Source organism: Culex quinquefasciatus, chromosome 3 (assembly GCF_015732765.1).
Source record: "Culex quinquefasciatus strain JHB chromosome 3, VPISU_Cqui_1.0_pri_paternal, whole genome shotgun sequence".
Lineage (NCBI taxonomy): Eukaryota > Metazoa > Arthropoda > Insecta > Diptera > Culicidae > Culex > Culex quinquefasciatus.
Window position 1 is genome coordinate 88,984,050 of NC_051863.1, and position 25,476 is coordinate 89,009,525.

The window sequence follows — 25,476 nt, forward strand, 5'->3', positions numbered from 1 at the left end:
TAAATACAGTGTGGGAATTTGTGGGCCAGCCATACTGGCCAGCCCTTGATGAGGGTGGTGATATTGAATGATGTGAACTCTGTCGATGCTCAGAACTAACTGCTTTTATTTTACTAAAACTATTCCAAGCGCGTTGGTTCTTTACCTGCTTCGAACCCACGCACTGTTTATTGCTAAGACAAGACGAAAGAGGACGAGAGTAATAAAAACGAGACTCAAATAAGGACCTCATCGTTCCTTTTTCGTCTCTCTTTCTCCTCTTCTCAATGTGATCTTAGCATGTGGCCGTGATTGCCACAACAGTATGTAAAAAAAGTATTTACACCCCTTGGGCACTATGCACATTTTGTGATAAAACATGTAAAAAATTTAAAGTTTGACAGGAACCTAGTACTACGTTTTGTTCAGAAACTCATGCCAAACATTTTGCTTCAAAAAGCTCATGAAAAGATTATTTCTATAAAAAGTTATATAACAAATACTATTACGAAAATAAAAAAAGGTGCAAAAAAAGTATGTACACCTTTCGAAAAATTAACATAAATAATGTTATTTGTTGACAAATCACCATAAATCCAGTCTCCCAACTCCAAATAGGCATCCTTGACTGATTAAAAGAATTTGGATTGAATATAAAGTTTACTAACTACATAGTATAAAAGTTTATATAACTCTGGAAATTCTATATAAAACTTATCTAAACTTAATTTTGCAAACTTTTAATTCAACTAAATGTCAATATATTACCATATAATTGCTAAATAAACATTTTGGAGTGGGTATAACACCGTTTTGGGGGTATTTGTATCGATAGAATAGATTTTTCGTTGGAATTTCGTACCAACCCGGAATTACGTCGTAGGAAAATCCGCCGGCATCCGAACCGGTCCACGATTCACAAGTCAACCTATGTGGAATCGGAAAGGGCATAAAATTTCCGATCTTTTGATACCCAAACATCTAGGTTTTCTCTAAAACCTACGTTTTTAAATACCTGGGCAAAAAGTAAGTTTGATCCACGAGAACAAAAATTACGAAATTCCATACATTTTTGGCAGGTTGCTCAAACGAAACCATAACAACGTTTTTGCTTAGGTATTTAAAAACGTAGGTTTTAAAGAAAACCTAGATGTTTGGGTATCAAAAGATCTGAAATTTTATGCCCTTTCCGATTCCACATAGGTTGACTTGTGAATCGTGGACCGTTTCAAATGCCGGCGGATTTTCCTACGACGTAATTCCGGGTTGGTACGAAATTTCAACGAAAAATCTATTCTATCGATACAAATACCCCCAAAACGGTGTTATCCCACTCCAAAATGTTTATTTAGCAATTATATGGTTAGCGTGGTAGCCTCTGAATCCCAGTATGGCCTGGGTTCAATCCCAGACGGACCCGGTGGCATTTTCGAGACGAGATTTGCCTGACCACGCCTTCTATCGGATGGGGAAGTAAAACGTCGGTCCATTTGCGTAAAAGAGGTTATGAGTGACTCACCACACATAACCTTCGGACGCCTAGAAATGAGCAGAAACTTGCAACAGAGACCACAAAAGACCCGGGGGTCGTTAAAGTGGATTACTTTGCTTTGCTTTTTTATGGTAATATATTGACATTTAGTTGAATTAAAAGTTTGCAAAATTAGGTTTAGATAAGTTTTATATAGAATTTCCAGAGTTATATAAACTTTTATACTAAGTAGTTAGTAAACTTTATATTCAATCCAAATTCTTCTTTTAATCAGTCAAGGATGCCTATTTGGAGTTGGGAGACTGGATTTATGGTGATTTGTCAACAAATAACATTATTTATGTTAATTTTTCGAAAGGTGTACATACTTTTTTTGCACCTTTTTTATTTTCGTAATAGTATTTGTTATATAACTTTTCATAGAAATCATCTTTTCATGAGCTTTTTGTAGTAAAATGTTTGGCATGAGTTTCTGAACAAAACGTAGTACTAGGTTCCTGTCAAACTTTAATTTTTTTATATGTTTCATCACAAAATGTACATAGTGCCCAAGGGGTGTAAATACTTTTTTTACATACTGTAATGTTTCCGAGCATATTTAAAGATGAATTGTACATGGGTCATTCACAAATTCCGTTACTTAAGTTTGTAGGCAACTCGAAAAAAGTAGGTATTTTATGAAACTTGTTGAACAAATCAAAATAGACCGATGTTCACAAGGGGTAAAAATTCTAAAACTTTCTTAAAAGTAATCACGTGGTTACTGGATGGCCCCTTTATGTTAAACTGATTTACGTGAGGGTTCATTCTAATACAACGCAACGATTTTTTTTATCCCACACCCTTGTTTAGGCCAAATTACAGTGAAATTCACTAAACAATAAAAATCACGTGATTCGATTGTTTTTTTACAACCTTTGTCACTTTGTTGTTGGACGAACCCTTACCTAAATAAGTTGTACCGTAAACTGGGGTGACTTTGATAGCATCCAATGTAACAGTCACATTTTTGCATATATGTTCGAAAATAAGCTATCCCTTAATGCCTACATACTAAAAATTCTCAAAAATGTTTAGATATTAATTTGACGGGCATTTGAAAAACCTATCAAAGTTAGAGATCCTAAATAGGGAGACTGGACGAAGTGAATTTGACGTACCCAAAAAGACGCGAGTTTGACGTATCCAAACGAGCATTTGCCTTTACGCCCAGCAAAACTTATCAGTGTTGCCAAGCTCAAAACATACGTTGCCAGATCGATTTAGCAAGCTTAGACCAGTCTCCCTATTTAGGGTCTCTAATCAAAGTCACTCCGGGCTATCAAAGTCACCACAGTTTACGGTATGCATCGTTTAGTTGTTCGCAATTAAAAATGTTATGTTGCGCAGGTAAACAGTTTTATTATTTCCTCAAATTTTATTTAAAAAGCACAAAAGTCAACAACATAAGTTACGTTGTTTGCAGATCAACCCTTAGGGCCATCAACAACCGATATGGGCACTTTATTTATAAATTTCAGCCCTCCTGAAAACTTGAAGCTTCTCCTCCCTTCTAAAACTTTTTTTGGTATAAATCCTCGACCCCCCCCCCCTTGATATTACGCCGTTACGTAATGCATGGACGTCCCATTACATGGATAGAGGAGGGGAGAGTGGGGGTGTCCTTCGTGATAATGGAATAATACAAATATTTATTATTACTTTGAAAACGCATTGGAAAACTTCGTAAATCGTATTGCTACTGTGAAAGTGGTATAGGGAGAGGGGGGAGGGGGTCTAACATGGGCGGGCCAGTCAATTCACATGTCCTTGTACTGTCTTTTAATGTCTTATAATAAAATCTTAACCTACAGTTGCTCAAACTAACAAAAACTATGATTTATTTTGAAACTAAAATTTCGTGACGTTGCAACGCAACGAAAAACCCTGTGTTTAAAACAGAGCGTTGCAACGTCACGAAATGTAAGTGACACATTCCGCCGTGACGTTGCAACGCTTTGACTTTTCTTTTTTCAGTATTTCGGCTGTAACTCAAAAAATACATAGAAAAGGTATATATGTTATTACAGATTCGGAAAGGGCATTAAAATTTCTTATAAGAGTGTTAGCATTATCAGTGTTGAAACATTATTTTAAGCAAATATTCTATTTTTGAGAGGGGAATACCCAAGTAACCACAAGCACTAAATTGAAGTATTTATTCAGTACTAAATCAGCACTCGAATGCTTTGAAGTAGTAAATAAGCTTTGCGAATGCCTCAAAGTACCAAAACTTTGCAGCATTACAACTGGCATTAAATCACCATTTACGACCTTGAAAATGTGCTTCAAAGCATTTGATGTTTATCAACAAAGTAACCCATCCATACGGGAAACATTTCAGCCAGTCACGCTCTTATTGACTTTTATCCTTCTCCCGTTATACTGTTTCAATAAGCGTGCGGGCTAAGGCGCATTTCCCCCAGTGTGCAACAGTTTTATTTTTGCGTGAACTGGGTTCAATTCCCGCTGACTGAAGTGTTTTTTTTTGTTTATTTTTTTTTTGTGGAAAACTGCAGCCTGTAATTAAGCCAAATTTTTCAAAACATATGCCCATAGCACAAAGGACATTATCAAAAGTTCTCTGGTAAATTGAATGACTTTTCTCGCAAGCAAAAAGCTGCTTTCCGGAAGTCTGATACACTTTGTGAAATTTTGCCAACCGTGGACCAAGCACTCCTCGGAAAAACAATTTACGTTAGCCGTTAGCCATTACTTGTCCCTATTAACCCCAAGCCTTCCGCAATTGATTGTACTGTACTTGACTGGATGGCCGCAATTTGCTGAGTGACTCGTCAATTATTTTCGTCCAACAAAATGACAACGGGTTTTTCTCATGAACCAGATACTCGAAACAGCAGAAAGAAAGTCTTCCTTAATGTTCGATGCATCAACCACATCGATTAAAACTTTCGAAACAAACACTCATTTCAGAATACATCAGTTGGCTGGCGCGCATCCTGGAGATCGACGAGAAAAATGCAAGAATAACATCAAAGTGTCACACTCACACATGAAACGCAACAGGACAAAAAAAAAACAAAGGAGGCCCACCCACTGTGGAGCAGCTAGCTGTCCTTTTTTCCCCCCAGCCTTGACGTCGATAAAGCAGTTTTTTTTGTTCGAGCTTTCGGTGAGGCATTAAAACGGCATTACTGTGCGCCACTTGAAATATTTCTCAAGGGAAAAGTGCTGATTTAATGTTTTGAAGCATTATTTGCTGGTATTAAATGCCAATATAATGCTGATTTAATGCCGCTATTTAGTGCCTCGCGGTTACTTGGGTATATAGCGTGACGTTGCAACGCGTGACTTTTTCTCAATCCTGACCCAATTCATGTTTCGCCATTAACTCTGCTCTGTCAAACGGCAAATTTTGAGTTCTTCTTCCATTTTTAATGTAAAATTGGCCACCAAATCGAATGCAACCATTAGTTTTTCGAAAAAAACAAACCCCAATTTTTAAAGACCACTTACATTTCGTGACGTTGCAACGCTCTGTTTTTGGAAACAGGGTTTTTCGTTGCGTTGCAACGTCACGAAATTCTAGTTTCAAAATAAATCATAGTTTTTGTTAGTTTAAACAACTGTAGATTAAAATTTTATTATAAGACATTGTTAGACAGTACAAGGACATGTGAATTCATTGGCCCGCCCATGTTAGACCCCCTCCCCCCCCCCTCTTTCTATACCACACAGTAGTAGTACAATTTACGATGTTTTTTAAAGGGCTTTCAAAGTAAAAATAAATATTTGTATTATTCCATTATCACGAAGGACCCCCCCTTCCCTCCCCTCTCCCCTATTCTATCCATGTAATGGGACGTCCATGCATTACGTAACGGCGTTATATCAAGGGGGAGGAGGGGGGATTCGAGGATTTAAACAAAAAAAAAATGCATCGGAAATGTATTACCAGGGGGTGGAGGGGGTCTTAAAATATAAATGTTTTGTTACGTAATGCAAGAACGCTCCCTTAATATTTCAATGGTTTTGGGCGATTCGCAAAACACGTGGAAGTTTTAGAAGGGAGGTAAGGAGCTTCAAGTTTTCAGGAGGGCTGAAATTTATAAATAAAGTGCCCATATCGTTTGTTGATGGCCCCTAAGGGGTGATCTGCAAACAACGTAACTTATTTTGTTGACTTTTAATCTTTTTAAATAAAATTTGAGGAAATAGTAACAGTGTTTATCTGCGCAACATAACATTTTTAATTTCCAAAAACTAAACTTTGCATACAACTTATTTATGTAAGGGATCGTCCAACAACAAAGTGACAAAAATTTGTAAAAAAAAACAATCGAATCACGTGATTTTATTGTTTAGTGAATTTCACTGTAATTTGGCCTACATAAGGGTTTGGGATAAAAAAAAATCGTTGCGTTGTATTAGAATGAACCCTCACGTAAAACAGTTTAACATAAAGGGGCCATCCAGTAACCACGTGATTACTTATTTGAAAGTTTTAGAATTTTCCCCCCTTGTGAACATCGGTCTATTTTGATTTGTTCAACAAGTTTCATAAAATACCTTCTTTTTTTCGAATTGCAAACAAACAAGTAACGGAATATGTGAATGACCCATGTACAATTCATCTGTAAATATGCTCGGAAACATTATATAAAAAATATATAATATTTAGTATCCTTTTATCTTCAACAACCAACTACGCATACACCTTTTTGCCATGTGACCAATATGATTTAAAATTTCGAGACTTTGCAACGCAAACTTAAACCTGTTGTAACTTTGGATCTAGACAACCAATTTAGTCGCTCTATATTGCATTTGAAAGCTCTTTCCAAGTACAAAGATGATTGAATGTTTAGTTTTCTGTTGGCATAAACAACGGTCCCTTTTTCGCGACGTTGCAACGCAATAAAATGGTAAACTTACACTAGTTTGAAAAAATACTTAACTTAACACTGGAACGCCCAACGCATGTCCAACTTACACGGACGCCCAAGCCTCCCAAAAAAGTTGGAACGGTAACTTCATCTCGCTGGTTCTCGGGCATAACTCAACCAATCGGGACGATTCTTGTTTCCAGTAATTTGTAAGAATGTTTAGATGATCCTAGAACTTTGCAGAACTTAATTTGATCAACTCTGTAATTTCTGCGACCGAAAACATCGTTCCACCTTTTTTCAAAACGACTGCTTCCGCGGAATTTTTGGCGATTTTTTTTTTGTACGCGAAAAAAAAAGTTGGAACGATGTTTTTGATCGCAAAAATTACAGATTTGATCAAATTAAGTTCTGCAAAGTTCTAGAATCATCTAGACATCCTAACAAATCACTGAAAAGAAGAATCATCTTGATTGGTTGAGTTATGCCCGAGAACCATTGAGTTGAAGTTACCGTTCCAACTTTTTTGGAGCCTTGGGCGTTGGAATGTTAAGATAAACTGCAAATCCATGAAATTTCCATTTAGTACATCTATAAACCTACAAAATGCAATCAGAAGAATAATTTTTGAAATTTATTTCGATGAAAACCAGGAGTTTTTAAAAAATGTTTTAAAACGATGATATCAATATTGTCGTGGTAGCACCCTGTAGTTTACGTACCACCTTGTTGTACACACACACACACACACACACACACACACACACACACACACACACACACACACACACACACACACACACACACACACACACACACACACACACACACACACACACGTTGATACACATACACCACACTCTCACACACGCCACCCAGGCTCATTCTCAATCGGACCGTCGTCGAGTAAAGTTCGTGAATAAAGATTTGCTAACGAATAGACGAGTTTATTTCTTGAGAACATAACATGGTGTCAGAAGTGACCGCGTACTTCTGAAGTGCATTTTTTTGGCGTCATTGTAGAAATCGCGAGAAAAGTGCAGAAAAGTTATTTTTTCGTTCGTGTCGGGACAAGTTTTTTTAAGCGTCGGGCGCCATCTTGTTTTTGTTTCACAGAGAGTGAAAGACTGTCCGCGACAGAACACGTTGGGTTGCAGTGGCGGCCATATTGTTTTCAAAGAAAAAGTGCTAAAAAGTGAGTGATCCTCATCGAAAATAAAACAGATGAAACAGATTCTGGAACACCAGAAACAGCTTTTCCAAGATTTGCTTGGAAGAGTAACAGCGCAGCGGAATGCGCCAGCAGCAGGTCCGGCGGCAGCGCTGGCAGCGGTTCACCGTTATCGGTGAACCCGCCAGGCGGAAGTATTTCAACTTCGAGCTTACAGAAGCTCAGACAGCCGACCCGGTGGAAGCGTTGAAAGCCATAAAGGAAAAGGTGACAGCCCAGTGAAATGTCATCGTGGACCGCTTGGATTTTTTCTCGGCGGCTCAATTCCCGACAGAAACCATCGATGACTATGCTAGCAGACTCAAACTGCTGGCCAAGACAGCAAAGCTGGGCAACGTGGAAGCGGAGCTTGTCACTTACAAGGTAGTCACCGCAAACAGGTGGCCAAGTTTGCGCACCAAAATGCTGACCATCACCGACATTACGTTGGCCAAAGCGGTCGACATGTGCCGAGCCGAGGAAATCGCGGCAAGACGGTCACACGTTGGCCAAAGCGGTCGACATGTGCCGAGCCGAGGAAATCGCGGCAAGACGGTCACACGAGCTAGCCATCCCTGGTGGATCGGACGTCCACAAGATCTCCGGACCGAAGCAGAAGAACCTGCGCTGCAAATTTTGCGGCGCCAATCACGAGTTCACCAAGGGTGCCTGACGGCTCTGGGGAAAAAGTGCCATAAGTGTGGGCAAAAAAAAACACTTCGAGAAGATGTGTAAAGTGAAGCATAAGCGCAGCAGCAAGTCGAAACGAGTGAAGGAGATCAAAGAAAGTCATTCAGAGGAAGATTCCGGGTCGTCCCAAAGTGATTCGTCTTCGGATGAAAGTGATGAACTCGAAATTGGAAAAAATTGGGACAACTCGGAAAGTGGTAAAAGTGTTCACGCTGACTTGGACCTTAAGTTCGCGAAAAAGTGGAAATCAGTGAAGTGCGAGCTCGATACAGGAGCAAATACCAGCCTAATCGGCGTCGAGTGCTTGGCAAAGCTCACAAGTGAAGCGAATCCAGCTCTGCTCTCGTCGAAATATCGCCTGCAAAGCTTCGGCGGCAACCCTATCAACGTCCTAGGGCAAGTGAAGATTCCCTGTCGCCGAAATGCCAAGCGGTACAAGCTGGTTCTGCAGGTCGTGGAAGGCGATCACCGTCCTTTGCTGTCAGCCAAAGCGTCTCGAATTTTGGGATTCGTCAAGTTCTGCAAAGCTGTTTCATTTGGGAAGCCTGATGGGTCACCACAGAACCTTTTGAACGGCCTCGGCAAGCTGGCTGGACCGATTTCTTTGGATGTAGACGACAGCATTCCACCGGTGATTCAACCACCGCGTCGTGTGCCCATCGCGATGCGGGACAAGCTGAAGAAGGAGCTGGAGTCGTTGGAAGAGCAGGGAATCATCGTGAAGGAGACAACGCACACGGACTGGGTGAGCAACATTGTCATCGTTCAAAAAGGGAATCCAGACGCGCCATCAATTCGAATTTGTTTGGACCCGATACCCCTGAACAAAGCCCTTAAACGACCAAACCTCCAGTTCGTCACACTTGACGAGATTCTACCGGAACTTGGACAGGCCCGAGTTTTTTCCACGGTGGACGCCAAGAAGGGGTTCTGGCACGTCGTACTCGATGAAGCCAGCAGCAAACTGACGACCTTTTGGACGCCTTTTGGTCGTTTCCGCTGGATCCGTTTGCCGTTCGGAATCGCCCCTGCACCCAAAATCTTCCAGATGAGATTGCAAGAAGTCATTCAGGGGCTGAAAGGCGTTGAATGCATAGCGGACGATTTGCTGGTATACGGAGTTAGAAACATCCTGGGAGAAGCGCTAAAAGACCACAACAATTGCCTGGAACGACTCCTCACTCGTCTAGAGGAGCACAACGTAAAGCTATATCGATCCAAACTTAAGCTGTGTCAAACTTCGGTTAAGTTTTACGGGCACGTATTGACTGACGAAGGGATCAAGCCGGACGAGAGCAAGATTGCGACGATCAAGAACTATCCGACCCCTACCAACCGCAAAGAAGTCCATCGCTTCATAGGTATGGTCAACTATCTGAGTCGATTCCTGAACAACCTCAGCGCCAGCTTGACGAATCTCCGTAGGCTGATCGTTGAGTCCGTTCCCTGGCAGTGGACGCAAGTCGAGGAAGAAGAGTTTCAACGGGTTAAATCTCTCGTGGCGGATACCGGAACCCTACGGTATTACAACATGCAGCAACCACTGACCATAGAGTGCGATGCAAGCTGTTTTGGTCTCGGCGTTGTGGTTTATCAGCAGGACGGAGTTATCGGATACGCCTCGCGGACTCTTACCAAGACGATCCTCTTTGCGTGCGTACGGTTCGATCAGCTGATCGTAGGAAATCCCATGACAACCATCAAGACGGATCACAAACCTCTCATCAGTTTGTTCCGAAAACCACTCCTGGCGGCCCCCCGCCGGCTCCAGCACATGCTGCTTAACCTGCAGCGGTATCGGTTTTTCATTGTGTTCGTCTCTAGGAAGGAAAACGTCGTCGCAGACGCTCTATCGCGAGCCCCGATTCTCGAGGAGGAGCCAGCGGATCAGTACCAAAAACTCAACATTTGCAGATTTTCCGGTGAACTCGAAGAAGTTCGCCTCAGCAGCTACTTGAGCGTTTCGGATAGTCGTCTGAAGGAAATCGAATCCGAAACAAAGAAGGACCAAACGATGCAGCTGATAGCCGACTACATTCAGCATGGTTGGCCGCTATCCGCTGACCGGGTCCCGGATGGAGCAAGGATTTACTTCGGTTATCGCAACGAGCTCTGTACACAGGATGGACTAGTTTTTCGCGGAGATCAAATCTTGGTTCCGCACAGTCTTCGTCGCAAACTGGTCGAATGCTGCCACGTGAGCCACAACGGAGTGGAGGCGACGTTGAAGCTAGCCAGGAACAACCTTTTCTGGCCAGGGATGAGCACACAAATAAAGGACGTCGTGATGCAGTGTGCTGTGTGTGCCAAGTTCGCAGCGTCTCAGCCCAATCCTCCAATGTTGAGCCACACCATCCCGATCCATCCTTTCCAGCTGGTCTCGATGGATGTCTTCCTGGCGGAGTATCGTGGTGCCAAGCGCAAATTTCTGGTAACCGTTGACCACTACTCCGACTTCTTCGAAGTGGACATCCTCAAGGATTTGACTCCGGAGGCCGTCATCGCAGCGTGCAAGACAAACTTTGCGCGCCACGGAAAGCCAGCGGGTGCTCAGCGACAATGCAACGAACTTTGTCAACCAGAAGATGTTCGAGTTTGCGCGAGATTGGGATTTCGAGTTTGTTACTTCGTCGCCCCATCACCAACAAGGAAACGGAAAGTCTGAGGCGGCCGTTAAGATCGCCAAACGGTTGCTTAAGAAGTCTGAAGAAACGGGAGCCGACTTCTGGTATGCACTTCTTCACTGGAGAAACATCCCAAACAAAATCGGGTCAAGTCCCGCGGCTCGTCAGTTTTCCCGCGCGACACGGTGTGGAATCCCATCGTCGACAGCCAAACTGCTCCCGCGGGTGGTTGAAGCAGTTCCTGAAGCAATCGACAAATAAGCACCACTACGACAAGAGGACGAGAGAGCTTCCAGAACTCAAGACTGGCTCACCTGTATACGTACAGCTGCATCTTGGAACTACCAAGCTGTGGTCTGCGGGAAGAGTCTTGGACCGACTGAGCGAGCGATCCTACCTGGTCGATGTGGAGGAGCCGAATATCGACGAAGCCTGACACACGTTAAACCGCCAGCTGCATCGGAACTCCGATGCGATTACACCGCCTGTCCCGCAACCGTCGCAGCACAACTCCGAGGCAGTTTCACTGATTACCGGACTCGACAACTCTACTAACTGTCAACGAGAAAAAACCGTAGTGGCACCGCCTGCTGCGATTGAGATTCCATCATCACCATCAACAGTGGAGGTGGCGACCGGACAGACTGGAAATTCAACGCCTGCTGCAGCAACACGTGTTCGAGAACCAGTGCAACAATCGAATGCCGTTACACCGAAAATTAGACCGAAGAGAGAAACTAAAATTCCAGCTAGGCTTAGGGATTACGATATGAACTAGCTTTGTTAAAGTGAGGAGGATGTTGTGGTAGCACCCTGTGGTTTACGTACCAACTTGTTGTACAGACACACACATACACGTTGATACACATACACCACACTCTCACACACGCCACCCAGGCTCATTCTCAATCGGACCGTCGTCGAGTAAAGTTCGTGAATAAAGATTTACTAACGAATATACGAGTTTATTTCTTGAGAATATAACAAATATTGCTCCGGCTGTCAATAAATTTGTCAGTCCCTTCAAATAGATTGCTTTGATTTTCGTTCTATAATTTGATACCTCCCGCTCTCGACGGTGTGTGTGTGTGTGTTCCAATCCAATACCCGCTAACCGGTAGCGATATTATGGGAAAGTATAGTTTGTATCAGACTTTGTATATGCCGAATGCTGATACAACTTATCTCAGTCCCGGGTATTAGGTGGTGATAGCCCTCGCGCTGCTTCCAACGACCCGTTTCAGAATGACAGAGCTCCTTGCGGTCCAATTCCGAGGTCGCTGGGCATTGTTCGGCCCCGCCTAAACATAGAAGCAAGCATCTGAAGGAAACTCGATCTATATTTAGACTTCCAATCCCGTCAGGCAATTCAGGGATCAGCGCGTATTTAATATGAGAAGATAACATGTTTCAACACTACGGATCAATTCACTGCTAGAGTGTAAACCGTCTGTTGGCCGACTGCTCAGCGTCCCAGACCACCAATCCAAAGGCGTGAGTTCGAATCCCACCTGATTCAATTTCGTTTTTTTGTTCATATTCAAAGTTCAAATTCCTGATTCCAAATTTCAAAGGTACCGACCGGGATTTGATCCCTGAACCTTCTGCTTGTGAGGCAGAAGCCGTAACCATTAAGCCACGGAGCTGGTTATACCTCCCGCTCTCGACGGTCCCTTTAATATCGACAACGAGAGAGTCCACTGTATTATTTATTGAGTTAAAAGATTGACTGTTAGCGCCCTTACACCATTTAAACGAGCACCCCATGCGCCCCTACCGAGAAACCCCCCTCCTTTCGGAAATCCTGTGCACGGCCCTGCGTTGAGTGATCAAGTGAACCCCTTGATAAACTTAGTAATACTTGAAATAAATTTATATTATTTAACTAACCTGCGTACAATAAATCCCACATTGTGCACAGCAACAATGTCGCCGGAATCTTTTGTAGTGCAATTTACATAATAACTGATAGCTTGATCGTAAACTAGGCCTTAAAAAGTTTTGTGCCTTTCCTTCCAATTTGTTACCACACTTAATTAGTTTTCCGTGAACTTCGTCAATAGCTGTGCATAGGATTCGACTTTGCACTCTCGCAGTAAAGTACGGGAAACTTTTTTCACAACAACATGTTTCAAATGCCCTTGTTTTCAATGATGGTATTGATCGTCCAGGAATCATTGATCTTTTTTTTTTGTCATTATTTGCTGATGCAACTTTTGCGTCAGGACAAATACTTTCATTTGGTTCAAAAGTGAATTTTAACTCCATATGTTCTTTCGATTTCGAAGTCTGCTTGCTGCTATTAATACTTAGCAAACCCAGTGTTCGGAAATATCTTTCTTTCAATTTATTTAGTTGCTGAAGTTGGGATTTATTCTGGTTTCTGTTAGTTTCTGGTGATTTGTTGTTAGGTAGATTTGTCCGCTTGATCTGACCAAGAAATTGTTGACTATCAGGATTGTCTGTTTTTGATTTTGAATTGGAAAAAAAAGTCTGCTGCTCTGTTCCAGGTAGTTTTTCGGAATCTGGAGAAGCCTTTGATGGTTTTATTTTTGAATTACATCCCAAGCGAGCACTATTTTGAAGCTCGAATCCATGTCTAAGTTTTTTATTTGCTAAAATTTTGGCAGATAATTTTATAGGTCGAGAGAGCCTACCTCTCAAACGGCATGTATTTTCGATATTAGAGTACACATTTAACGTTTCCGCATCGTTATGTCTGACGGATTTCTTATTTAACAAACTTTTAAGTTTGCGATTGTTTTGCTTGTGGCTTGCCGTATGTTTTCCTTTCAAATTAAAATATTCTTCAATTCCATTGTTTGATGCAGCAAGTTTTTTTTTACACTCATATTTAATATTGTTTTCTGTTTACTGATTGTTTGATATGAAGAATATTTTTTTTTGTTGGCGCATTCAGCTGGTGCACTTTTACCATCATCGAGATTTATGTTTTTGCATTCCAAAGTGATTTGATTTACGGCATCATGTTTTGGCACTATGAGACTTGTAACTGTTTTATGTAGAAATTCACTATTACGAGATAACTTTAAATTATTCACAGCAGTTCCAGGACATTCTATAATACTCTGCTCTTGATAATCAGTACACTCATTTTTTTAAGCTGTCTTGTCTGAGCCGGTTTGATCTTCGAACTGTACAAACGTTGAATTTGTTAGATTTTTCGTATGATTTTATTCTTTTAATGTTTTTGGTATGTACTTCTCCGGTGGCATTAAAAGTGGAAGACATGTGTTTGAACAAATTTGACGTGGAAACGGTTTCAAATTTGTCACCATCATGCAAGTTGATTGTTCTATAGATTTCGGTTTCACTTTTGCCATACGTATAATTTTGATGCGAACTTTCTCCATTTTCTGCTGAAGCAGATTGTTGCGTGATTAGGGCTTCTTTAATTTCCGCATTACTTATTCCATTTGCTATCTCAATAACAACTTCACTTCGTTCGAAGTTAGTATTGGATGCAGAAATATCTTCTGCAAATGGTGCCGAAGAAATATTTATATTTGAATGTTTTGGTTGAGAGTTTTTTGATCTGCTTGCAAATTGGTTATTCTTCAATGCTCTCCATTTAAATGTTTCGTCTTCTGCTATTTCTTCCTGCTTAGGCAATATGCTTTCTCGATTAAAAGTTGATGACATGTGGCTAAGTAAATTTTCAATAAAATCCATTGCTAAAATGCCTAATGTGAGGAAAATGTGTTACACTTTTTAAGATTTTAAACTAAATACATCCCATGATATCAATCAAACACCCAGGGTCCCAGTTAACTCAATCCGTATTCTGAAACGGAATCTAATTAGAATCGTATACAAATTCCGTTTCAAACGCAACAACCGGTTCCGTGTTCGAACCGGTTGTTGCGTTTGAAACGGAATTTGTGTACAATTCTAATTAGATTCCGTTTCAGAATTCGGATTCATTTGATTGGGGTGTGCTTCTACGAACTGTCAAACAAATATTGCCACATGCACGTCTATAGAGCTATCTAAGCCCGATCTCACACACACTAGCACACCATTTGTTTTGCTGGCTGGTACAAAATTTAACCTCACTTTTTTTCGTGTACGTACACGCAATACATGCGCACGTAGATAACTCTATACCAGAGGGTTCAAAAATCTTTCTTATCTGCACCATGCATGTCGAACATGAGCAATTCTCTAGGAAATCGGCCGATTTCGATCATTTTTATTTTGTGTATTTTTTTATTTGGCTCAAACTTTGTGAGGCCTTCCTTATGACTAAAGAAGCTATTTTGTGTCATTGCAATGCATTGGTTCACCCATACAAATTTCCATAGAATTTTGGCAGCTGTCCATACAAAAATGGTACGTAAATATTCAAAAATCCGAGGGGGATGTAACTCCCGAGATGAGCTCAAGATTCAGCTTCGATGACGGTCGATGAGCACGATTTACCACGATTTGGCGCGATTTGGCACGATTCAATCGCGATGTAGAAAAATCGCGCGATGTGAGCTGTCTACTGCTCGAATGAGTTTGACAGCAACCAAATGACAGTTCTCGCTGACGTATATGATTCGAGCAGTGGAAGAGCCAAACAAAAAAATGACACGTGGCAAAGTGGCTGTTGGAGGACGAATTTTGTTGGAACCAATGTCACGGAATCACGGCGGTTGTGGTAGTCCATTCACACCGACGGCTACGACCACAACCGGCAGGACCACGAGAAGTGCCGCGAGGAGCCAGAGTAGGTTTTCGGTGGAAGTACAGTGGTAGCTCGGGAAGTAGCAACTCGGTCGAGTGGCGGAGGTGGAGGTTCTACCGCTTAGAGCAGCTTTAACGGTGGCCACGGCAGGTGGAAATAGCAGCAACATCAGTTCTGAGCACAAAACCTGCTCAACCAGCTGGCCTTGAACACGTTTTGTACCCAAAATGTCCTGCAGCGAATCGCGCAACGGTTCATGGTGGATCCACACAAGTCTCCGCCCAATACGCCACCTTTCAGCTGATCGGCCACTAATCCGGAGGGACCGTCATCGCAACTGCCCGGTGGTAAAGACTGTCCAACCCTGCACCACTCGACAGCCGTAACAAACATTCTCGCTCTTCTTCTATGCCCACTTTTCAGACGCCTAACCGGCCTACCTGTCGCGAATCTTCTGAGAGGGCATGCACGAATTCCGGTCGGTTCTAATGCCCACGACGGAATTTGGGCAGGTTCACCAGGCTGACAGCAATGTAAGTTTCCTTACTTCCATGACGAATAACTCAAAATCCATAGCATCGACACATTTTCTCACCATCCTAATAATTTTTTTTATAGATTTGGTTAAAAAACGCAGAATTTCTTGAGTCCTATTGAAAGCAGTTGAACTCGAAGAACGAAACCGCCGACCATGTCGAAGTGCGTCGTCGGAATCTACCTCAAGCTGGACGAGTCCATCGCCAACAGGGGTGATTGCGAGGGGGATGACACTTCGCGATTTGAACAAAATCGCACCAAATCGCGCCAAATTCCTTCATTCTTGTTCATCGCACCTTCATCGTGGCCGGTTTTTGCTCATCGCGCCAAATCGCGCCAGATCGCGCTCATCGTGCTCATCGTGCACAGATCGCGCTCGAATGAAAATTTACATTCATGCAGTCAGAGTTGCCATACAATATTCGTTCTAGCAGTTTCCCATAAAACTGGCAGCACTGTTGAAATTATTCGAGCGGTCCGAAAAGGTAAACAAACCAAAATTCTTCGTTGTTTCGGGACGGATTACGGCAGCTGCTTTTGCAGTTTTTTTTCTCGCGCTCGGACAAGGTGTTCAGTCTGAGGTTTAGCCGGAACTTTTTCGACTGCTATGAGATGGAGCCTGCCAGCGTGAGTGTCCCATCTCAGCTAGGCCCAGTCGAAAGTGCTGCGGCTGAGCGAACTGCGCTGTCTGAATCTGCACATCTTGGAGGCACACCGCTGCCGTTTAAGCGTGCCCAACCCGTACTTTATAGTGTCGCTGAACCAGGTCAAGGTGGGAAGACGTGCGTCAAGATCGTACCAGATCCCGTCTGGGACGAGGAGTTTGTGCTGGAGTAAGTTTTGTTTTTATGGTGAAATAAGTTCGTGTATTAATAGGAATCGTTTTTAGTGACATTCCGCCGGATGTGGTGACCGATACCATCACCGTACTGAGCAAGAGAAACGTGGTAAGGGTTCCGAGGTGACCGAGCTGATCGTGGACCTGTGTGGGCTTAAGAACGGACAGGAAACCGGAGATTGGTACCCGCTGATCGGGATGGATCCGATGGGTGAGTGGGGATCGATCCTTTGCCTATACGATATCTGGACGATTTGGTCATGCCGTACGAGGTAAGTTGAGCTTGAGATCTTGAGTCAAGAGGTCTGTTTAATATTTACGATGGTATTTGCAGGAATACAGCCCGTTGCAGTAGCGGCTGGTCGAGGCGGAGTTGAACGAGGTTCGTGCGTTGTCCGAAATCTGTCACAACGATCGCATCCCGCTGGCCATCTCGTTGTTGAAAGTGTTCCGCTACGAGAAGCGTGTGCCAGGCAGAAGTGGCACGGGAAAACGAAACGCACTTCCGTGGCGCCTCGCTGGCCACCATCCTGATGGATCTCTACATGCGTGCCGAGTTTTTCTGCAGTCGGCTGTGTCCGACACAATCCAAAGAATACTCAAAAGTAAGCAGTCAGGATAGCTGAACTCAACCAAAATGGACGTGAACGACGACGCATGCTCAAACGCGGAATTTTTGTTGATTGTCCTGGACCAAGTGACGCAGACCATCTTCACCTCGCCGGACGCGTGTTCCCGGACGGTGCGCTTCATCTGCAACTGTCTGCAATAGTCTGTGGTCTCCTAGTGGCCATCGCCCAGCGAACGGTTAGTGCGGACCCGCGTTGTCTCCGGGTTCATCTTTCTGTGCTTGCCGTGCCCCGCCCTCCTGAATCCTCGACAATTTGGTCTAGTCAGCGAAACGCCGCATCAAATGGCTTCCCGCACGCTCATCATAGTCGCAAAGTGTTTCCGGTGCTGTCCAGATCGGATGCCGGTAAGTGCTACGCTCTATCTGAAAAAAAAAAAAAATAAACCAAACCAAAAAAATAAAAAAAATAAACCAAACTTTCAAACAGGACGCGAGCTAGCCACGATCCTGCACATTTTCGGTTGACCTTTGGACCAAGCTGGTCAAATGGAGTTTCTGATGCACCATACGCACGATACGGAAGTCGGTCAAGCAGGAGCGAGCGGGTTGAGCTACATTCTACCAAAAGCAAGTCGGTGGTTCGAGTAGGGATGGTCACGCCACCATGCAACGTGGCGAGAAATTTACACACGGACCCATTGCATCGAGCTGCGCATGCGCATGTAGCCGAGCAGGTTCCCAATCGACGGCGGCGATTGCCGGGCAGCTCCAGCGGTCGAAGATGTACTGCAGCGGAATTCGGCGGTTGTCGCATAGCATCTGGCAGCCGATGTCCTCGCAGATCGGCATCGTACCGTCCAGCTGCTGCAGCATGTTCGTCTTGAACAGGTTATCGGTGTGGTCATCTTCGCTGTGGGTGACCATCGTGCCAGACGCATCCACTCGTTCTGCAGGTGGAACACCATTTCCTCGTAGCTGATCGCACATTGACATGAAGTAGATGCCCCATAAGCCTTTCCTGGAAGCTAGGGCACAGGTTGTCCTCGCCGTTTTTGGCCCCACCACACTGATCAGCGTATTGGCGACCAGCAGCGGAACATTTTCCTGATCGGTCCTGCTGCAACTCAAGAAGGCAATGGTGAGCGCCAGCGGTAGCGAATCATCCCGGTCGCGCACTTCCGAACCGGTGATTCGGCACGGCGTCAGAGCGGGGGCCTTACCGTCGAAGGTGCTACCTACCTTTCCGAGGCAAGACTTCTTACCGGAACAGGCTGATCGATTCTATAAGGAAGCAGCTGAAGAAATTATACCCGACCCGCTCACGAAGGTAGTCACCAAACCGGATACGGATTTTGGTGGGGTGGGTCATCACGTAGGAAACTCGGGAATTTTTCAGGCTGCATTATGATTCACTTGGTTAACCCGGTGGATAATGGGCACACACGTTTGGTTGTAATGCAATTATAAGTACTAATAAAAATCAATGAATGGAATATTCACTAAATTCTTTATTCGAATGGCATACAATATTAAAAGCAAAATCGTTCACTTTTTAGTAATTTTTTAGTTCGGCTTCACTGTTTCCCGAATTCTGCCGATTTCTTTATCTGTCTTACATCAGTTAGTCGAACGTCATTAACTGGCCACCCTGTCTGGCTGTGGTTGCAATAGACGCTGCCTGCCGGAAGCCATACTGCTAGGCGTAGGCCAGGTTCAGGTTACCAACCGCGACGTCACCAGCTGGTTCTTGTTGCCAGCCCAGCGTCTTGCAGGATGAGTCCATGTCGATAAGGTTCGCGTACGCGTCAATATTCTGGCAACTGAGATTGGTCGCCATTTCCTGAGGATTTTTAAAGAACGGTTATTAGCTAAGCAAGATTCTTACAGAGTTGCAATCGGAATGTCGGTGCAGCCATCGAGTGCGTGGATTACCTCGTCAATGCACTCGCCCAACTCGTAGTTGTCGACCGTTTCCCTCGAGGTGTCCGTGGGGTAGATTCAGCCGACGCACTCCGACATGGTTTCGTTCGCCGAGTCCAACAATGTTGAACATCTGAAGATGCTCGTCCGAGCCGTCCTCCATGCCGTGCGCTCCAGCAACTCTTGTTGGTTGTTTGAACAAGCGATCGAGACGACGATAAACTGCTGCCAGCCTTGTGCTGAATGATGTTGGAAACGGGCTGGTGCACCTGAACAAACTCAGGCGTGGGCAGTTGGTCCGACCGGAAGTCGCACGTGACCTCGCTGAAGATTCACGACGGATCGGCCAGTTCGGCGTCTGGAAAGTGTGCAAACAAAAAGAGAATGTTAGTTATGGATTTCGAGTGGTGCCGGGATCGCAGCGACAGAGAATGCGTGATTCCTCACGGCGTATCCGGCGAAGATTTGGACTGGTCCACTATGAACCGTTGCATGATCCGATGCAAGGTCTTCTGGTGGTTCGTGTTCAGGGATAGCTGATTAAATTGATTCTTGTGCATGGACCTGTTGCTGCTGCTTATTTCTCCAACCGGCAGTACGGATCACTTCTGTTGTTGCTACTGGTCGTAGTCGTGGTGTTGTCTCCAGTCTCCACCTCCGTCACCCGAGCTCGAGCTTGAAATGCTACTTGCGGCACTACTTCCCGAGCATTCACCGCTACTTCCACCGGAAATACTGCTGCTCAGGCTACTCGCGGCACTGCTCGTGGCCGTACTGGTTGCGGTTGTGGACCTCGGTGAGGATGCAGGACCACCGATTCAATCGACTAGCTCGATTGCGATTGTGCGTCCAGCTAACAGTTACGGATTGGGCGGTTCGTAGTCTGGATGATGTTTGTCAGCACCGACGTTGGACGAGGAAGACGTAGGAACACGGGATGTCGTTTCGGCTGGCGAATCGACAGCGGCGACTTCCTCGCCTTTCACAGGGGTCATTCCGGCTTGGTCTTCTTCGGCGGAAATTCTCGCACTCGCCGTCCTTCTCCTTCAAGGCGAGCTTTTGGTTGTCCTTCCTGAACGAGAAACTTCGGAAGGACCATTTCTTTTAAACATTGATCGCGCTGGACAGACTGCCGTTAATGCAGAGAACTTGGCCTACACAACCGGCGGGATTACGTGAGATCCGTGAGGTTTTGGTAATCCGGTGGAAAATTTGTCCTCCAGCAGCCACTTTTCCCACGTGTTTATTTTGTTTTGTTTTGCTCTTCCACTGCTCGAATCGAATTTCAGCAAGACCTGTCATTTGGTTGCTGTCAAACTCATTCGAGCAGTGTACATCTCACATCGCGCGATTTTTCTACATCGCGCTCACATCGCGATGAAATCGTGCCAGATCGCGCTCATTCTTGGCAATCGTGGCAGATCGCGTTCATCGAAGGGCATCGCAGATTAATCGCGAGCTCATCTCGGGAGTGTCATCCCCCTCGGGTGATTGTGTGGCCAGTGCGGATTCCGGCTCGCAGAGTGCCACCGTTGAGCCGTGCACGAATGCATTTGAACGCGTAAACGTTTCGCGAGCAGACTGTCTTCTACGCCAAGTGTCTGTCCACGGACGTGCCGAAAGCGGTGGAGGTTCTGTCCGATATTGCAGAACCGATCATTCAGAACTCGACGCTGGTTGAGGTTGAAATCGAGCGGGGTGTGATCCTGCGTGAGATGCAGGAGGTCGTGAGCAACCTGAGGAAGTAATCTTTGACCGTCTGCACGCGACCGCCTACCATTGAATTCCTCTCGTTTGGCAAGGCCGACCTGCAAGTTTACATCGATATGCACTACACCACTGCCCGGCCAATCACACTATCCCCGCATCGTCCTGGTTGTGGCCGGTGGCGTCAAGCACGAAGACCTGGTCAAGCCGAGTCTAGCCTCAGAAAAGTTGCCAACACCTTCGATAGAAAGGCCCCCATCGATTCACCTGTTCGGAAGCGCGCGTCTGCGATGATTCGCTGCTGGCGCACGTCATCACTGCCGTCGAGGGTTGTGGCTGGATCGCCCAGATAACGTTACGCTGATGGTCGCCAACACGCTGATCAGCGCGAGGGATCGCTCGCGTGAAAGACTGCCGCGGCCGCCGCAGAGCACAACCTTTGCCACATCTTCCAGTGGTTCAACACGTGCTACAACGACACCGGCCGGTGGGGCACCTACTTCATGTGCGATCCGCTCACGTACGCGGACATGGTGTTCAACCTGCAGAACCAGTCGATGCATCGTGCACAGAACCAGACTAACATGCTGCTGCAGCTGGATGGTCAAGACGTCAATCTGCGATGACATTGGCCGGCTGTGCGACAACCGTTGGTTTTCGTTGCACGAGCAGGAGAAGCGCAATGACAACGTCAACGCCCAGAACGTGCGCAATGTCGCGAAACACTGAGCAAAACTTACACAGCTCAACGAAGTGTTCTACACATGATCTGGCCCTGCTGTACAGAGCACTCAAATATCAATCGCAAAACACTTGAAATTTCGGCGATTGGCCATGAAATAATGTCAATAGCCAAACACTTGAATTTTAAATGGTGTTGAAAAAAAAGTACGTCAAGCGATTCACAGGTTCTCGCTTGCTAGTCATGCACGCTACCACTGCGCCGGCCGGCCAGTTGAAGATGGGAGTGTTTTTTGTGCTATTGGTTCTTGCCTCGCTTCTAGCCTTCGATGAAAGTCGCGCAAAAATCAATCAGTGAAACACATTAAATTCATGTGGATAATCACGTTGACTTTGAATAGTGCCTGTTTTGGGTAGATCTTAAGATCATTTTCAAGTGTTTTGCTCATCATTTTGAATAGTTCAAGAAGGTGGGACAAATTCATGAGCAAACAATTGAAAAGCTTGAGCCACCCGAATGAAAATAACATGTTAAAAAATACCAAAAAGTCAACCGCCCAAAAACTTGCATTTGATAGTGGTTTGGATTGATGTTGAAACACAAACCAATTAGATCTACGATGTGACTTTATTCAATCATTCAAGTGTTTGGGCACTTGAATAAAAAGTGTGGCATATTTTCAGTGAATAGTTCATCTCGACCGCTGCCCGGCCATTACAGCCAATAAACTTTTTTTTTGTGGTTTTGCAGCTAATAAATATCAACCCGTAGAAATGTGACTAATAAAGAAATCGGACGAACGTTTATTATTATTTACTTTATTTCTCTTCCTATTTCCATCTAAAATCCTCATCTGTAAGGGCATCTCCACCGCAGGGACCTAATTGCGATGCAAAGCTAATTTGGCACCCGCGTCAAGCCCACCGCGGTACTTGTGCGAGAGATAATTTAGGTTCAAGTTCATCCGTGTTCATCCGAATCTAAACAAAACTCAGGTTAGCTCCGGGATCTACCGGGAGCAAATCGTCTGACGGATGGTTTTTCCAAGCAAAACAATGTAATTGGGCCAATGTGAGTTTGTAAACAAAGAGTTTATCCTGCTCACGTCAGCAAATGTTTACATTAGGAGTGATGAGTGATTTTTCGATTTCAATTCTTCGAGTTTGAAGATATTTTCCCTCCCGTGCTGCAAGTTTACGCATGAAAAATTAATTTTGGTAATCTGGAGTGATGCAGTTCAGTTTTTTAGGTCAGATTGGGGCTGTGTTTGTTTAATTTTGGACAACGCATTGTCGATCTACTGCCGGACATGCAAGAGACAAGTCATTTGTATTGAGTAAAAAGCAAAATTCAAGCATAACATTTTAAATAAGCCAATACGGATTTGAAAACAAGCAATCCTAGCAATCCTGATCTTAAATTCTTAAATTCTTAAATTCATCAAATCAAATCAAATTATTCGCTCTACAGCATTGCCTTGGCGTTCTCGATTGCGAGATTCCTAATCGAAACTAGGTGTCCGAAGGCTTGATTGTTGAGGCAATTGCAAACCTCTTTTCACACCTTAGCTTCCATCCACCCCGGGATTCGAACTGACGACCTTTGGATTGTTAGTTCCGCTGCCTACCAGCGACTCCACCGAGACAGGACCCAGGGAGACGACTCCTACACCTGGACTGAGCTAACGACCTAACCTTTTAGGTTAGTCCGGGGCCAACATTTACTTCCCTTCCGACGGAAGGCGTGATCAGACAAATCTCGTTTCGAAAAATGCCACCGACTGGGCCGACTGGGTGAGAGGCAATCACCCCTACACCACGGTTCCCGGCTCTTAAATTCTTAAATTGGGTCCTAAAATGAAGCTTAGATTGCTGATATTATTGTTTACAGTGATAAAGCTTATTTTTCTGAGTACAATGACCCTTTGTACGACCACAAATAGCTTAAAATGGATTTTAAATCAATTTTGAAAAATTGACCTCGCGGTCCTTTTTGACAGAAAAGCTCCTACTTGACAGCTCGTTCCAAGGGGACTATAGTTGATCTATCGAAAACATGTTGTCTTGTCTAAAAAAAAATACATTAAAATGAAAAAAAGTGATCAGAAATGGTTTTTAATCGTGTTTTTTACCGTTGTACATAAAAATTGACATAGGGCTTTAGTACCCAATTAGGTACCACATATTCTATTCCAATACATCAAAATTTTCACCAGAGTCTGGCCTACACGCCTCGCGTGTCCAAATAAATCGCAAAAATGGCTAATGTGCCTTAAAAGTGTCCTAAATGCATTTAAATAGTCATCAAAAATAAAATAAATTAAAATGCTCGGAAATCTATGACCGTAAACCTTCGGACGAATGATTCACCCGACATTTTGTAGTGGAATAGTTATACTTAAAGCCTATTGTATGGGTTTTAGCATAGCATAGCATAGCATAACGGGTCTGCACCACGCTGCACTATGGGGTTTCAGGCGGCCATAAATCGAAAAACCGACATACTCTAATTATTTTTTTGGTATTTTTTTTTCGAAAATAAACATTCTAACTAAGAAAAATCCGGAGTTTGAAAGTTGTAGGTTCAATATTCACTGAATTGCAGACCTTCAAAGGCGAAAATGGTAAGAAAAAACATGTTTTTGAAAAAAATGATTATTTTCATAGTTGTACTGTGTAGCTGTTTATGTATTTTTCCTGCATCATTAAATATATTCAGAAAGGTAATTGATTCAACTTTTCAATAATATTTTACAAAACACACTTTTACAGGCAAAAAAAAATAATAAAAATCAAAAAAGATGGATTTTTATTTAAAATTTAGTTTTTTTCAACTTTATTAATGGAGTACTTTTTTGTGTGCATTTGTGCGATCTGAAAATTTTGCAGCTTAAAATTTGAACCATGTCCTAACTTGTCTCCAAATTTCAAAGTGCACTTTTGTGCACTTTTTGAGTTATGCCATTTTGAACATTTTGATTCATGCAAGAAAATTAATTATTTCGCGTATACGCTTGGTTAAAATCACATTATTTACCTGCGGAGGCAGAAATGACGTACCTGCTATGTATGTTTTGAAATTGATTTGATATTCATGACTTTGTTGGTACTTAGGTACGTTTAATAAAATTAGAAATTCCTATTCTAAGTATTTTACAGAAACGATGCGTCGAATATTCATATCAGTTCGTTGTTGTGTTCTTTTGAAAGTATGGATAATAATACCGTAGTGTCCCGGTACGATATAACGAAGCACTATTCTGAAAACGTGAGAACTGCTTTCGAGTATATTTGTAAGAATTACAACATTGCAGAACCATCACATGATCAACTCAGGGAAAAACCACAGAGGAAAAACTACGCACGTTGTTCTGTAGCTTCAAAACGAGATATACAAAAGCCCATAGAAGAAGTTCATATTTTAAGTAATCTAACGACAATCGGTTACATAGTGATTTTGATTTAGAAGAATTTATCGTGGAAAACGTGAATTTTGCAAGTGGATCAACCATAAACGTGGACGAGAATCCATACAATGTTCCATAAAATAAACCGTCTAAAATTCTAAAACACCGCAAAAATCAAATTTTGGGGAGGGGGTTCTTCAAAGAGAGGTGGATTTTAACTCAAGAAAAAGGGGAGGGAGAT

General features: G+C 43.6%; 2 protein-coding genes and 2 pseudogenes across 2 annotated transcripts; 3 read left to right on the forward strand and 1 right to left on the reverse strand.

Moving 5' to 3' along the window:
• Positions 1-8,294: 8,294 nt before the first annotated feature.
• On the forward strand, positions 8,295-11,317 carry LOC119769041 (uncharacterized protein K02A2.6-like). Its single transcript, XM_038260932.1, has 2 exons — positions 8,295-10,850; positions 11,090-11,317. The coding sequence occupies exons 1-2, from the start codon at positions 8,295-8,297 to the stop codon at positions 11,315-11,317; spliced, it is 2,784 nt and encodes a 927-aa protein (XP_038116860.1).
• Positions 11,318-13,539: 2,222 nt separating this feature from the next.
• On the reverse strand, positions 13,540-14,673 carry LOC119769882. Its single transcript, XM_038263671.1, is given in 2 exon segments — positions 13,540-13,998; positions 14,000-14,673. Coding segments are annotated over 2 exon segments (900 nt in total). The 5' UTR covers positions 14,575-14,673; the 3' UTR covers positions 13,540-13,673.
• Positions 14,674-15,666: 993 nt separating this feature from the next.
• Positions 15,667-21,876, forward strand: LOC119769042 (annotated as a pseudogene).
• Positions 16,266-18,045, forward strand: LOC6048431 (annotated as a pseudogene).
• Positions 21,877-25,476: the final 3,600 nt, after the last annotated feature.

Excerpts from the sequence above, each read along its gene's own strand:
- LOC119769041 (XM_038260932.1), top strand. The coding sequence starts at position 8,295 with ATGTGTAAAGTGAAGCATAAGCGCAGCAGCAAGTCGAAACGAGTGAAG. Across the intron at positions 10,851-11,089 it reads GTCAACCAGAAGATGTTCGA|CCAAACTGCTCCCGCGGGTG; the intron begins GTTTGCGCGAGA and ends CATCGTCGACAG.